This window comes from Andrographis paniculata, unplaced genomic scaffold (assembly GCF_009805555.1).
Source record: "Andrographis paniculata isolate CXL003 unplaced genomic scaffold, ASM980555v1 Contig59END, whole genome shotgun sequence".
NCBI classification, from domain to species: domain Eukaryota; kingdom Viridiplantae; phylum Streptophyta; class Magnoliopsida; order Lamiales; family Acanthaceae; genus Andrographis; species Andrographis paniculata.
In genome coordinates, this window is record NW_026137594.1 from 2,165,401 (window position 1) to 2,179,689 (window position 14,289).

The following is a 14,289-nucleotide window of genomic DNA, read 5'->3' on the forward strand; positions in this document are numbered from 1 at the left end:
AGTAGTCCTGTTGATAATTTTAAAACAAAAATTAATATATATGATTAAAAAAGTTATTAAAATATATATTAAATATTTTAAAAATTATATCTTAATATAATATATTTTAGTTAGTCTAAGTATTTGTTTTTTTTAAAAAATATTAAATCGAAATTTTAACATATTTTTAAGAGTTAGTAGGAATAAATATTTTCTCTATTATATCCATCTTTATTTTTTTTTAGTAAAAAATCAAATTATATATTTAATTTTTTACTGTTAACAAAAATTTCAAAACTTAAAAAACTTATAACTAAATATCCAAATAGAGCATTAGCAATGAAAATAAATCCATTACTAGAGACAACATTAATTTAATTTAATTTAATTTAATACTCATCTTGTTCAAATTGCCTATATATACATACAAACATATATATATATATAATGAGTGAGTGACCTAGTCAAGGCAGTTGCTTTCATCCTCAAACTTAGGTTCAGTTCCGAATCAAACCCCGATTTTACTACCGCGAAGTTTTCTTCCATTCACATTCCAATTCTCCCTCAAATCAATTCATTATATACACTGCAGAAAAAAAGCTTCAAATCTCCTCCCATGGCGGCGGCGGTGGCGACGGCGACGGCGGAGCCTTTCCAGACGATGAGTAGCGTTCCGAACCCGAAGCCGCTCAGAGTGTGCTTTTCATACGCAGCCTACGCCAAAAGCTTGATCGATTATCTCCGATCGTCGAATATTCCGGTGGAATCTGGGCTATCGGAGGCGGAATTCGTCGCCGTGGAGGCGTCGTTCGGGTTCGTGTTCCCGCCGGACCTCCGGTCCATTCTCCGCGAAGGATTGCCGGTCGGACCGGGTTTTCCCAACTGGCGGTCCGGTTCCAAACAGCAGCTCGAGATTCTGATAAACCTGCCAGTTCTTGGGATTTGTAAGGAAGTTTCTAGAAACGAGTTTTGGAGTGAGAGCTGGGGCGACCGGCCCGGCGACGGCGACGGGGCGGCGGAGTTGGCCGGAGAATTCTTAAAGAGGGCGCCGGTGCTCGTCCCTATGTACCGGCAGTTTTATATTCCGGCAACGCCGTGCACCGCCGGGAACCCGGTGTTTTACGTCTGCCGCGGCGGCGTGAGGCTGTGGAGCTTCGACATTGCCGGATTCTTCCAGAAGGTGGATTTCACGGAGGTGCGGCGGCGGCGGGATTGTTTTTCGGCTCCGGCGTGGGCGGCAACGGAGGCTCGGAGGATCGAGTTCTGGACGGAGATGGCGGAGGGGAGGGGGAGGCGGCGGTGGTGGAGCGGGGTTTTGGACGGGTGTCTGGAGGAGGTGTGGTGGCGGCTGAGGGACGGCGGATGGACGGAGGAGGACGTCCGGGAGATGATGATGATGGACGGCGGCGATGATGATAAGGGGGCGGCGAGTGAAGACGGCGTGGAGTGGCGCGTGAGAGTGGTGGGTTTGTCCGGCAGGCTGCTGCGCGGCGGGTGGACCGCCGCAGAGGTGGTGGAGTTGCTGGGTGAGTTTGAGGGGAACTGCGGCGGCGCCGCCGTTGATAGAGAGGCCGGCGCGGATTTCCACTGCACTACTGGCTGCGATGACCAAGTGCATTAGCTTCGTATTTGTGCTGTTTTTTTTAATATATATACACTAAGAATTATACAAATTCTCTCAATTTCATTGATTCTTATTATTAATTTCCGGACTTTTGGTATTATTTTATTCATTATTAATTTTATTATTATTATTATTTTCCAAATTTTCAAAATTTTAAAATTCTATTAAAGTTTCTTGTTTATCTAACCCATTTTGGGTGGCATTAGATTTGATGTTTTTATTTATTTATTTATTTATATTTTTCATAACCTAACAATTTGTAGTAGCTATTCTTGGCCGAAGTTAATCACCTGCATATGATGTTTTAATCGTAACTTTGTTTGGTTTTAGTTTAAATTTAAATAATATTTTGATAGATTTATCCTATTAATTTCTTTCTAATTTTTGGTTACCAAAGTATCATTCACATTTAATATTTTAAAACAACTCTATAATTTTTGCCTCTGTATTTTTTTTTTTCATACTTTTTTGTTATTCAACTTTTACAACAATATTTGCTTTCTTTCATTTTTATACTAGTATCTTTTTAGGTGATATAAACTTTTCAATATATATATATATATATATATATTTATCATTTTACCATTATTTTTTATTTGGTATGTTTTTACAAATTATTTTTGAAAGGATCAAAAGAGAAAGAATGGTGTGTAAACATATTCAAAAATTTTAAAAATAATAATAATAAAAGATTTGAAAATTATTAGGTTATGTTAATCATGTTCACACTCAATAATATAATAGAACATCTTTAGACACATCATTTTACATCTAACAATTATTTTTTATTTCAAAAAATCAAAACTAAGAAAATAAAGCCGCTAAGAGAATTCTAGCCAGATAGCAAAATTTGAGATACCCTCAAAGCATAAGAGTTGAATTAAAAACATCTAAAATTTTAAAGTACATGAAAAAGGAAATAAGCAGCACCATTATGAAGGCATCTGAGTGATGGAATATAGCTTATAGCCAAATGAACCCAACCTTAACCATGCTACATATTACAATTTATAAATAAATCACTATCAATTGCAATACAACAACAAAATCATTGTATAAATAACTTTAAAAGATTACCCAATAATTATTCCCACAAAAGCCTTGACATTATGAAGAGCCTGATTTATAACACTATACCTGCAAATTTCAACACAACATAACAGCCAAAGATTATGAAACTTCCATGACTGTAACGGAAGAAAAAAGCAAGATGAAATATTGAAGTACAAGTATAAACCTTTTGTAGCTACAGATTCACAAGACAATGTCACTCAGGCGACGGCGGGATCGTTCGTATTCATTTCGGTTCCTGTTTGCGGAAGGGTCCCCAGGTCTGTCCGGGCGTCTTTCTCTTCTTGGGGTATTGAAGTGGAAGAGTCACCACCATTGCTTGAGTTTTCTTGGTTGTTTTCACCTTCATGTGTCATGGACTCCAAATTTTGATCTTTCACTTCACCGGGTTGTTCGGTGTTGTGAGAATCATTTGAACCTCCTTTTTCGACATCTGAATTCGCTTCAGTGAAATTTGAGTCTGGTTTTTTATCATTGGTTTTGTTTTTGGAGTCCGTGTTTTCTTTGTTCCCAACCTCCCCTGTTGTTGCTTCACCTTTGTTTTCATTTTGGCCATTGTTGTCTTGATTCTCATTCTTTTGAGCCGTTTCCTCGCCATTGCTATTCTTATTTTCATTCTCCTGTTTTCCTTCCTCACCTTTGTTCTCAGTCTCCTGTTTTCCTTCATCGCCATTGTTCCCATTGTTCATGTTCTCTTGGTTTCCTTCCACGCCTTTGTTCCAGTTGTTCCCATTCTCTTGTTTTCCTTGGTCGCCTTTGTTCTCCTTATTCTCACTCTCCTGTTTGCCTTCCTCGCCTTTGTTCCAGCTGTTTCCATTCTCCTGTTTTCCTTCCTCCCCTTTGTTCCAGTTGTTCTCATTCCCCTGCTTTCCTTCCTCACTGTTGCTCAAGTTGTTTGCATTATCCTGTTTGCCTTCCTCGCCTTTGTTCCAATTTGTGTTCTCTTGTTTTCCATCCTCGCTCTTGTTCCAGTTGTTCTCAGTCTCTTGTTTTCCTTCCTCGCCTTTGTTCTCCTTGTTGTCATTCTCCTGATTGCCTTCCTCGCCTTTGTTCAAGTTGTTCTTACTTTCCTGTTTGCCTTCCTCGCCTTTGTTCAAGTTGTTCTCACTTTCCTGTTTGCCTTCCTCGCCTTTGTTCAAGTTGTTCTCACTTTCCTGTTTGCCTTCCTCGCCTTTGTTCAAGTTGTTTGCATTCTCTTGTTTTCCTTCTTCTCCCTTGTTCTCTGTATTTTCATTCTCTTGTTTTACTTCTTCTCCCTTGTTCTCTGTATTTTCATTCTCTTGCTTTCCTTCTTTTCCCTTGTCCTCTGTATTTTCATTCTCTTGCTTTCCTTCTTCTCCCTTGTTCTCTGTATTTTCATTCTCTTGTTTTCCTTCTTCGCCTTTGTTCTCTGTATTTTCATTCTCTTTTTTTCCTTCTTCGCCTTTGTTCTCCGTATTTTCATTCTCTTGTTTTCCTTCTTCGCCTTTGTTCTCCGTATTTTCATTCTCTTGCTTTTCTTCTTGGCCTTTATTCTCTGTATTCTCATTATCATGTGATGCTTCTTCCCCTTTCTTCTCGGTACTCTCATTTCCTTGCGTTGTATCTTCTCCCTTATTCTCTTTACCCTCATTTTCATGTGGGGTTTCTTCTCCTTTGTTCTCATTCTCTTGTTTTATGACCTCGCTGTTGTTTTCTTTATTCTCATTGCCCCGATCTTCGCCTTTGTGCTCTTCATTCTCATTCTCCTGTGGTGTTTCCTCACTTTTGTTCTCTTCATTCTCCTTCCTCTCAACCTCACCTGTAGTTTCTCCACCTACATTCTCATTATCCTCATTCTCTTCACCCTTTCCCTCACTCTTATCATTCCCTTGTGTGGTTTCTTCAGCTTTGTTCTCCTCATCTTCTTTCCCTTCACTATTCTCACCATCATTTCCATTATTTTCCTTGTTCACTTCATGATTCTCTTCGTTTTGCTCTTCATCGTTCCCCTCTTTACTTGCTTCCTCATTCTCTGCTATTTTTATCTTTTCATCACCATCCATCTCGTTCTCACTGTTCTCTTTGAATTCATCCTCCTTAACTCTTTCCTTTTCACCTTTCTCTCCTCCACCAGTTTCATTCTCCTTTCCCTCTTCTGTCTCTTTTGTGGCATCATTCACAGAAGTGTCTTCAAGCCCACTGTCTCCTTCTTCCGGCTTGTTTTCATCGTCAAAATGTGCACTTTCTTCTTTTGCATCCATATCCGTAGGTAGGAGATCCTTCCTTCCTAACTTGATAACGCCGCTGCCCCCATCTTGTTCCTTCAATGATGCCTTCTTTTCATGGGACTGCTGCACCTGGTAAAGCAGCCAGAAGCAAACTCCAAGCAACAGAGATATCTGCACTACATGCTTCACTTTGATCCCTCTGTTTCTCTGACCTCTTCGAGGCGATTGCTTAAACATGATCTCTTCACTTCAGCCCTAACCAGAAAAGCTCAAACTATATGTCCTGCACAGGTAGATACAGCAAGAAGGTCAAAGAAACATTTAGCCAGAGATATTGACAATTTGACAAACAACTACCTTCACCCATTAAAGTGTTCCTGGTTGATCAAATAAATCATAAACTACAAACAAATCACATTTACAATTGTTTAAGATGACAAATTCAAAAGCCAATACAGTTAAATCAGGGAATGTACACAGCATCAAACAAAAGACTGAACAAAAAATAAAATGTTAGTGAGCGATTGGCTTGGGATCTAATCAATCCTATGCCCAAAAAGGTCCTCTGTCCCCCAAACCATCAATACAGGCACATATTATGCATATGAGTTAATTTCCCAATACATCACCAATATTCAATTCACTTGGCATACATATAGCAGATCCTAAATTTTCACTTATTGTGTGATCTGGATCTAACTGAAACTACACAACAAACAAGACTAACCAAAATAAATAATGCGATAAAACAACACCAACACCTAAGGGATAAGATCATGGGCTAAGCTCGGATCAAGTCAACTCTATGCAGTAATCTTCAATGACGAGTGAACCGATAGTAAATCACAAACCTATGAATCTATTTTTGGTATAGAATCATGTCAAACAAACCACACTTCTATAAATTTCAGAATCGGAAAGAACCTAGAAATCAAACAGCAATACTCAAACACAATGAATCGACAGACTGAGTAAAACAGATTCAACATTTCCCCATCGCATTGCCAAGCTAATGACCAATTAAAAAAGGTTTCACGAGCCAAACCTGATGCCAGTAGCCACTTCACAGATCCACGTCTAACGGCAAAAGGTGCTTTTCAACGCTTAATAATTAAGATACAAGAAAAGTAACGAAAACCTTAAAAAAATCGCCTACAATTTCTTAAATACAGTGAAATCAGCTAATCTTTTCAACAGTATGCAACGAATATAAACATTGACAATCAAGTCAAATTCCAAGTGAAATCTAAATGGAAACTTCATAAAGCACGGAGCAATGCGAGATACTGCGCTTACTTTAATTCCCGAAGTAGATCTGGAATCTGCTGTGTACAGGTCCCCTTCCATATATATCCATACATACAAACATATATATGGAGAGAGAGCGACATACCGAGAGAGAGAGAGAGAGAGAGAGAGAGAGAGAGTTCTTCGTGGAGTCCCAATGCTGCGTTGATTCCACGCACTGGAATGCGCGTTGAAATCTATTCCGACCGACACCTCAAAACTTAAACTGCTTTTTTTTAATAAAATAAAATAAAACAAAACAATTATTATTTTTAATCCAGAGTATTTGATTTTAACGAAATTTTTGTATATTAATTTTTTTTAGTATTAATGATAACTATTTAAATTTTATAAATTAATAAGTTCAAACTAGAAAAAAGAAATGAAAACAAAAGGGTTGAATAATGGGCCTATAAAGGCCCAATTATCTTGTATTGGCCAATGGGCTTAGAATATTTGGGCTTATGGTTGGCCCATGTGTGTATTGATGAAAAACGGGCCGGCAAAACTCAAACAGAGAGGCTTTTAAGTCCAGCCCAGCCCAACCCAGTTTTTTTTTTATTATTTAAAATATAATTATAATTGTGTATTTTATTTTAAGTTGGGTCAAATCTAGATCAAGCACTAATCCTTAAATATAGCCCATTAGTTTTAATTGTTTGCTTAGACGGATTTGGATTAATGTTATTTTAAATGACTCATCAAATTTAATATTTTGGCTTACAGAACGATTAATTTCAAATATGGAAAATTAGCCGTCAATTAAGGCTGCGGATCTGGTGCTGAGAATTCTAAAATTTATTTTAGAATAATTTTAGGATAAGTAATACTGAAATATCTCTCAAAATAAGTGTAAATGAAAATACAATGCAATAAAAGTACTTATTATTGATCTATAAGAAAAATTTACAATTCTAATAGTTCCGCTGATGTGACTTGCAGATCGAAAATATAATGAATTAAAAGTAGCAAAATTTTGCAATATATGTTGTCATGAATAATAATAATAATAATAATAATAGTCTCTCTATTTTAAATAATTCAGATATGCTTTTAACAACCATATGCATATAGATACATTACCATCAATGCGGATTTGGACAAAATTGTCCGTGCAAATGTAAATTAGATATGTGGACCATAATTAATTAATTAATTTATAGGTGCATTGCATTGCATGAATGAATGAGTGTAATAATAATAATAATAATAATAATATTAATTAGGGTCTTTTCGTTTAAGGTTTGAATTTTGAGTTGAGATTTGAATTGGAATAATTGTACGATGTAATATAAATAAGTGTTGATATGATGCTTTAAATATAAAATTAATTTTTGGTATAATATAAAAAATAAAATATAAGTATAATTTGATATTTTTAAGAAAAAAAAATTGATGTATAATAAAATTTGTGGGAAATTTTCCAAACAACAACACCCATAATGTAAGATGCATTTGGGGTGTGTTTGTTTGGGGGTTTGGATTTTGAATTGGGATTTGAACAGTAAAAATTTTGAATTTGAATAGTTATATGATATGATATAAATAGGGTTTGATGTGATGTTTTGAATGTAAAATTGATTTTTAGTATAATATAAAAAATAAAAAATAGGTGTTTGATTTGATGTTTTTGGGGGGAAAAAAATTGGATGAATAGTGGAAATCCACCAAAATCCTTCAAACAAACACACCCTTGGTAGAAAGTTAGAGCTGACGTGGAAAGTAAGTTTAGTTTGAAGATTTGCTTGAATTATAATATAACATACATTTGATTAAAAATAATTTTAAAAATAGGCATTGTGAAGATTTTAAATTTTATATTTCAATAAAGTATATTATATATGAATATCATTGTTTAGGTAATTAAATTTTATATAATATAAATAACATAAAATTAGTCTATAAAAAATAAATAAATTTATATATTTACGAGAGAATAAAAATATAAGATCATAAGTGGATAAAACGAAAAAATAATTGAGATATTTCAAAGTAATAAACAAATAGACCCTTTTAGAGTAGCCACAGCTGTGTTTGGTTTGTGTTTTGTAGATTTCATTTTTTAAATGAAATAGTATCAGATTTGTTTGGTGTTAGATTTGAATTTATAATTAATATAATATCATAACTAAATATTATTTAAATAAAAAATTTAAATTCAAAAAAAAAAAAAAAAAACAAACAAACAAACAAATCCAGCTTGAACATATCCAATGAATTGTAGAATCAATGAATGCAATGTGAGATGGATCATCTGTGGTGTTTCTATAATTTGGACAACCTTGACCTCACCCCCATTTAATTCTAACCAAATATTATTTATTTATTTATTTTATTATTATTATTATTATTATTATTATTATTATTTGTCCAAATCCATCTGCATGTAAATAGTTACTATTCATTATATTCAGTGAAATGTATATATATATATATATATATGTTTAAATCTTGACATTTAGTTTTAGTGCCCTATTTTCATTTCTTTTGTTAATCTACAATTATTATTTGGGTCAGCAGTTTCTTTGTAGGCCACTTAAAAAGCGTAATTTGCGAGTTTTATTTATATTTATAATTTTTAAATTATTTATAAAAAATAAATATTTATATAATATTTTAAATTATAAAAATAAATTTTAAAAAAAAATATTTATGAATTGAGGGTTTGAATTTATAACTTTATGGTTTTGTAAGTTTTTCTTTTTTCTATTTTTAAGCAAAATAATAATTGAATATAGAATTTCATATAAGAAATAATTAAAGATAATATTACCCCAATATCAAAACAATATTACTAAAATATTATTACAAATGAATTCACATTCACAACTTGTTTACTATTTTTGTCCGCTCCTTAGTAATTATTTCTCCTCTTCTTCTTCCTCATTTTAATGTAGAGTTTAATAAATATCATAGTTTAATGATAATTGTAAGTATTTTTATCTTCATTTAAATCTATATTTATTTTTCTTTTTGAGTGAAATAAAAATGTTGTTTCTTTTAACAAAAAATTCTTTTACTTTTTTATACTTTTTTTACTACAAATTAAAATACATGGTCAAATATTCGAGCACACACAATTTTTTATTAAAATACCATTTGGACGATGGAAGAAGTATTTTATTTAAGATGTAATAACATCAATATAGAATAAGTATAAGTTAATTTAAAGGTATATGCAATACCTTGTAGGGTCTATTCTTATTAAAAATAAATTTTGATATATGTGAATAAACAAAAATGGTAAATTAACATTTTGAGATAGAAGATAGTGATAGTATTATTCTTTCAAATATATTGTGTTTAAAATGTTCTTGAAGTTGGGAGTTTTTTTTAAAATAATAATAATAAAAAAAATTAAATAATAAAGAATTAAATATTTAAATGTGATATTTTGTAAATAACAATAATAATAATGAAAATATTTTATATAATATATTTTCTTAAAGAATATTATTAATTACATAATATTAAAAAAATTTAGGTAAAATTGCTTATAACTGCCATGTGGTTTCAAAATTCAGCGTAAAATTTTTCTATATTTTAAAAATTGCATGGTACCCCCTTATACTTTAAAAAACGTGGCATGAAACCCCACTACCATGGAACTTTCCTCGTGTAACAAGAAGATGATTTTTTATCTATATGATTTGCATGGCAGGGGGGTTTTATGCAATATTTTTGAAAGTATAAGTGAGCGTCATGCAATTTTTTAAAGTAAAATGAGAATTTATGCTGAGTTTCGAAACCACAAAGTAGTTTTATGCAATATTTTTTAAAGTATAAGGGGATGTCATGCAATTTTTAAAATAAAAAGAGAATTTACGATGAGCTTCGAAACCGCAAGAGAGTTATGAACAATTTTGCCTTAATAATATAATATAGCAATCTTGATCATTAATTGTAAACTTGAAAGTGGCAATGCGTATCATATATAATCATATATCGAGTGCAAGACGAAACTTGCCCATAAAAGGGGCCCAATTTTTTAAAAGCAAATGGTTGGCTTATTTGTTGTTTGTTTTGGTTTTTGTATTTTAATTTTTGTTAGAATAGTAATTTGTATTTAATATTTTACAAGAATATCTTTATAAGAATAACATCCATGCATATTCAATAAATTAAATCAAATTCTAAATAAATATACTTAAGAGTATCAAACTGAAATTGAAGTAATATATATAAATCCAATAATAATAATAATAATAATTGACTAAGTCCCTTTCAAGAATTCAATGTTAAGACAAGAGATAGAAAAAAACGTGATAGGTTCCTCAGCTACTGCATTCCATATCGTATATTACTATTCCATCTCAATCATTATTAATTTTACTCAATTTATTTGTGAGAATAATAAAATTTTAAATTTAAAATATATATGGTATGATATTTTTAATGAAATTGTTATAATATACTCCCTCCGTCGCGGATAAATTGTCCGCGTTACTGTAGATACCGGAATTTAGGAGGGGTATAATTAATAAATAATTAAAAATATATTAGTGAAAATAATTATCGTATAATAAAAATAATTATAGATTAAAATTAAGATAATTGATTAATATAATTAAAATTAAAAAAATTATAAATTAAATTTTTAAAAATAAGATTAAAGTGTAGAATTACTTTAAAAAAAAGAAAAATAACAAAATAAGTAGGACGGACGGAAATGAAAAGGTGAACATGAGAAGTGGGACAGATTGAGTATTAAATAAAAAGACTAATCTAATCTGATAATTTTTGTAAGAAAATCATAAATAATGTGATATTAGATCCACATCTTAAAAGAAATTTCAAAATATGTTTAAAGGCATCATTCATCAATCAATTAATCTATTAGTATTGTGTAATATAAAAGTAATGATATTTGTGTAATATAGTGTAAGTTGGAAGAGTATTTATATGTAGTACAATTACTAAATTAGGAAACGGTAACCTTGTTTTGGGACGAAAGAAAATGAAAAATAGCAACATTTCAATAGGACAGATGGAGTAGTTTTTATCTATTTATATACAATTTGTCCCTTCAAAATTATCTAAATTCATATATAATTATATCATTATTTTTTATTTAAATTTATTAATTAAATATTAAATAAATTATAACATTTTGACCCTCGAAATTTAGAGGCTAGTTCCGTCACCGATTATCCTTATAGTTTATATCCATGTTTGTGTTTTGTTTATATATTTTTGTTTAAATAATAATTAAATTTTTATTAAAAATAATAATTTTTTAAAAAAACATCTAAAAATAGAAAAGTCATTTTATTTATTCAAAATAGTTCAACAAGGACCTCCATATCACGTTACCATTTTTTTTTTACTTTTTTTTATCAAGAAAGTAAATTTTTTACTTTTATCTATTTTTTTAAAAATTTATACCCGATTAAACGAACGCACAATTGAATAACAAATGAAGTATTATATATACAATACATGATTTGGAATTAAAATAATATAAATGAAGTATTATATATACAATACATGATTTGGAATTAAAATAATATGTATTGAATTATATTAACAGGTTATATGTGTTAAGATTAACGATACATACTGTTGTCATACAATGTTAATATTTTATTATATTATCGTATAATAATTTTATATTGAAATAATTATAACATATATGATATATTGTATATATAATATACTTTTTACAACCTGCTGTTAGTTAATGCAGATTAAACTACCTGCAACCGTCGCCTATTACCAAAATATTCTGAATCAAATCGAATATAAATCCTTTGGTAAGGACCATCGGCCTAGAGCTTTTAATGATCCGAGCCAAATTTTAAGTGTTTGTTAACGTTTGTGAACAAAGTTTGTGTTCGTTTTGGTAAGCTTTCGAGCTCGGCTCGTTAAGAATTTTTGTTGTTTGAGCTTGTGTTCGTGTTTGGTATCGATTAAGCTCGTTCGAGCTCATTTGACTTATTTTTTATTTATTTATAAATTATAAATATATATATAATATTTATAATAAATATATTATTTAAACGAACATTCGCAAACAAAGCTCGGACTCGTTTGTTAACCAAACGAGCTTGTTTATGTTGTTCGGCTCAGCCCATTAACGTTTGCGAACGAGCTTTAACCGAGCCGAATCGAGCCGAGTTCACGAACGACTCGGTTCGTTTAACAATTTTACCTCGGCCTAATATTTGTCCCCGCAGGATCGAGATATGTGTTTTAATTTAATTTAAATAATTTTTTTAATAATATAATAGTATATTATAAAATTATGTAAATAATATCATTAAAAAAAAAAAAACAAAGAAAATAATTAGAATGACAAAGTAAATAAGGCATGGAATTTTATGGAAGAACAAGTGTAAGAATGGTGGTCCAATGGCCACGTCGACAGGTACTGGAAATTTGGGTAAGCCTGCCCTGCCAACTGAGCCCAGATATGAATTGGGCCCACCAAATGGGACCCACAATCCTACCACTGTTGGCCCACCAATTTTTATACTTCCAGAACATAATTGTGCCGACGGATAATTATCTTTTTTTCTTTTTTGAAAGTATTAAAAAAAAACTTTTTTTTTAAATAGAAATCAGAGGTATTTTGATAATTAAATATAATTATTTTTATTATGATTTAAAATAAATAATTTTTACTAATTAGTCTAATTAAAATTTAAAAAATTATATAATATTTTTTTAAAAAAGAAAAGTGAAAAAACGAAAATAGAATTATAACATTAAATATGGAATATAAAAAGTAATACTCCTTCCGTTCCATTGAAAGGTTGTCATTTTCCATTTTCGTCCGTCTCAAAACAAGATTACTATTTCTTAATTTTGTAATTGTACTACATACATAACATAATAAATACCCTTCCAACTTATACTGTATTACACAAATGTCATTGCTTTTATATTACACAATACTAATAGGGGTATTTTTGTCCTTTTCACTACAATCCGTTATAATACTAATATTCAAAAATCTACGTGCAAAAAGCAAACACCACCCTTATTCCGGGACGGAAGAAGTATTTATATTGAATATTTGACTTTATGTAAAATAATGTAATATGTATATATATATATATATTATATATTGATAATTATACGACTAAATTGCACAAAATCAATCCGTAATTTTATGAAATTGCACCAAATCCTCCATATTTTTAAAACCGTACAAAACTTTCTCGTGGTTTCATAAACTTTGCGTCTAACCCCCTTAGCGGTCCTTATTTAACGGTATTTGACCTAAATACGCTCAAACTGCGGATAAATTTTAAAATCTCAATTTCTAAACCCCTAAAATTACAAATAATATTTATTTTTTTATATATTCAGCCTAAAAAATAGTATAAATAAATTCTTGAAAACCTGGGAAAAATAACTATTTTTTTGAGTATATTTACTATTTTTTGAGGGTAAATATAAAAAAAATAAATATATTTGTAATTTTAGGGATTTAGAAATTGAGATTCTAAAATTTATTCGCAGCGCATTTAGGTCAAATATCGTTAAATAAGAACCGTTGAGGGGGTTAGACGCAATGTTTATGAAACCACGAGGGAGTTTGACGCAGTTTTAAAAGTACGGGGAATTTTGTGCAATTTAGCTTAATTATAATGATAAGAAGTTAATTGAATAAACAAACTCATTATATGTTTATTCAAGCATTAAGTAGACAATATTCCATTCATCAAAACAATAAAATGGAACTTTCAAGTACAATTTGAAACCATACAAACCAAAAATTGTGTTCTTTTAAATTTTAAAATAAATATTTTTATTCACATAATAAATTAAAACAGGCAATACCAATTGAGGAAAAAACACATCCTTTCATATACATACCTTCCAAGTAGCAACAATATATATATATATATATATATCATTATCTGATTCGAAAATCCTGTGACGGAGTCCCAAATTCGGAACAAAAGGATGAGGTTTAATAATTGGCGGGAACACAGCCATCAATGAAAGTACAGCAACATTTATATATATAATAAAAAATAATAAATAAAAAAAAAAGGGTCCATTGACGGCTTAGTATGAGCTGTATGGAAAGGTGACGTTTCTCGATAGTCGATAACAGCAGCAGCAGCAGCTCTTTTATTTCTTTTATTTTCTCGACTATAAATACACTCTCATTTCCTCATTCTTTCT

At 31.0% G+C, this 14,289-nt stretch overlaps 2 protein-coding genes across 4 annotated transcripts; one reads left to right on the forward strand and one right to left on the reverse strand.

Moving 5' to 3' along the window:
• The first annotated feature begins 403 nt into the window (after positions 1–403).
• On the forward strand, positions 404–1,683 carry LOC127258327 (uncharacterized). The gene has a single exon (XM_051285126.1). The coding sequence runs from the start codon at positions 596–598 to the stop codon at positions 1,598–1,600; it is 1,005 nt and encodes a 334-aa protein (XP_051141083.1). The 5' UTR covers positions 404–595; the 3' UTR covers positions 1,601–1,683.
• A 759-nt stretch (positions 1,684–2,442) lies between these two features.
• On the reverse strand, positions 2,443–6,285 carry LOC127257965 (spore wall protein 2-like). Of its 3 annotated transcripts, none has more exons than XM_051284573.1 (3): positions 6,160–6,285; positions 2,841–5,146; positions 2,443–2,740 (listed from the first exon to the last, which is right to left on the reverse strand). In XM_051284573.1, exon 2 carries the CDS (start codon positions 5,098–5,100, stop codon positions 2,875–2,877), a length of 2,226 nt encoding a protein of 741 aa, XP_051140530.1. In that variant the 5' UTR covers positions 5,101–5,146; positions 6,160–6,285; the 3' UTR covers positions 2,443–2,740; positions 2,841–2,874. The 3 variants fall into 3 exon arrangements, with proteins under 3 accessions (XP_051140530.1, XP_051140529.1, XP_051140531.1); XM_051284572.1 differs by lacking the exon at positions 6,160–6,285 and adding an exon at positions 5,909–6,153; XM_051284574.1 differs by lacking the exon at positions 6,160–6,285 and adding an exon at positions 5,625–5,642.
• Positions 6,286–14,289: the final 8,004 nt, after the last annotated feature.

Coding starts and splice junctions, on each gene's coding strand:
- LOC127258327 (XM_051285126.1), top strand. CDS start 596: ATGGCGGCGGCGGTGGCGACGGCGACGGCGGAGCCTTTCCAGACGATG.
- LOC127257965 (XM_051284573.1), bottom strand. CDS start 5,100: ATGTTTAAGCAATCGCCTCGAAGAGGTCAGAGAAACAGAGGGATCAAA.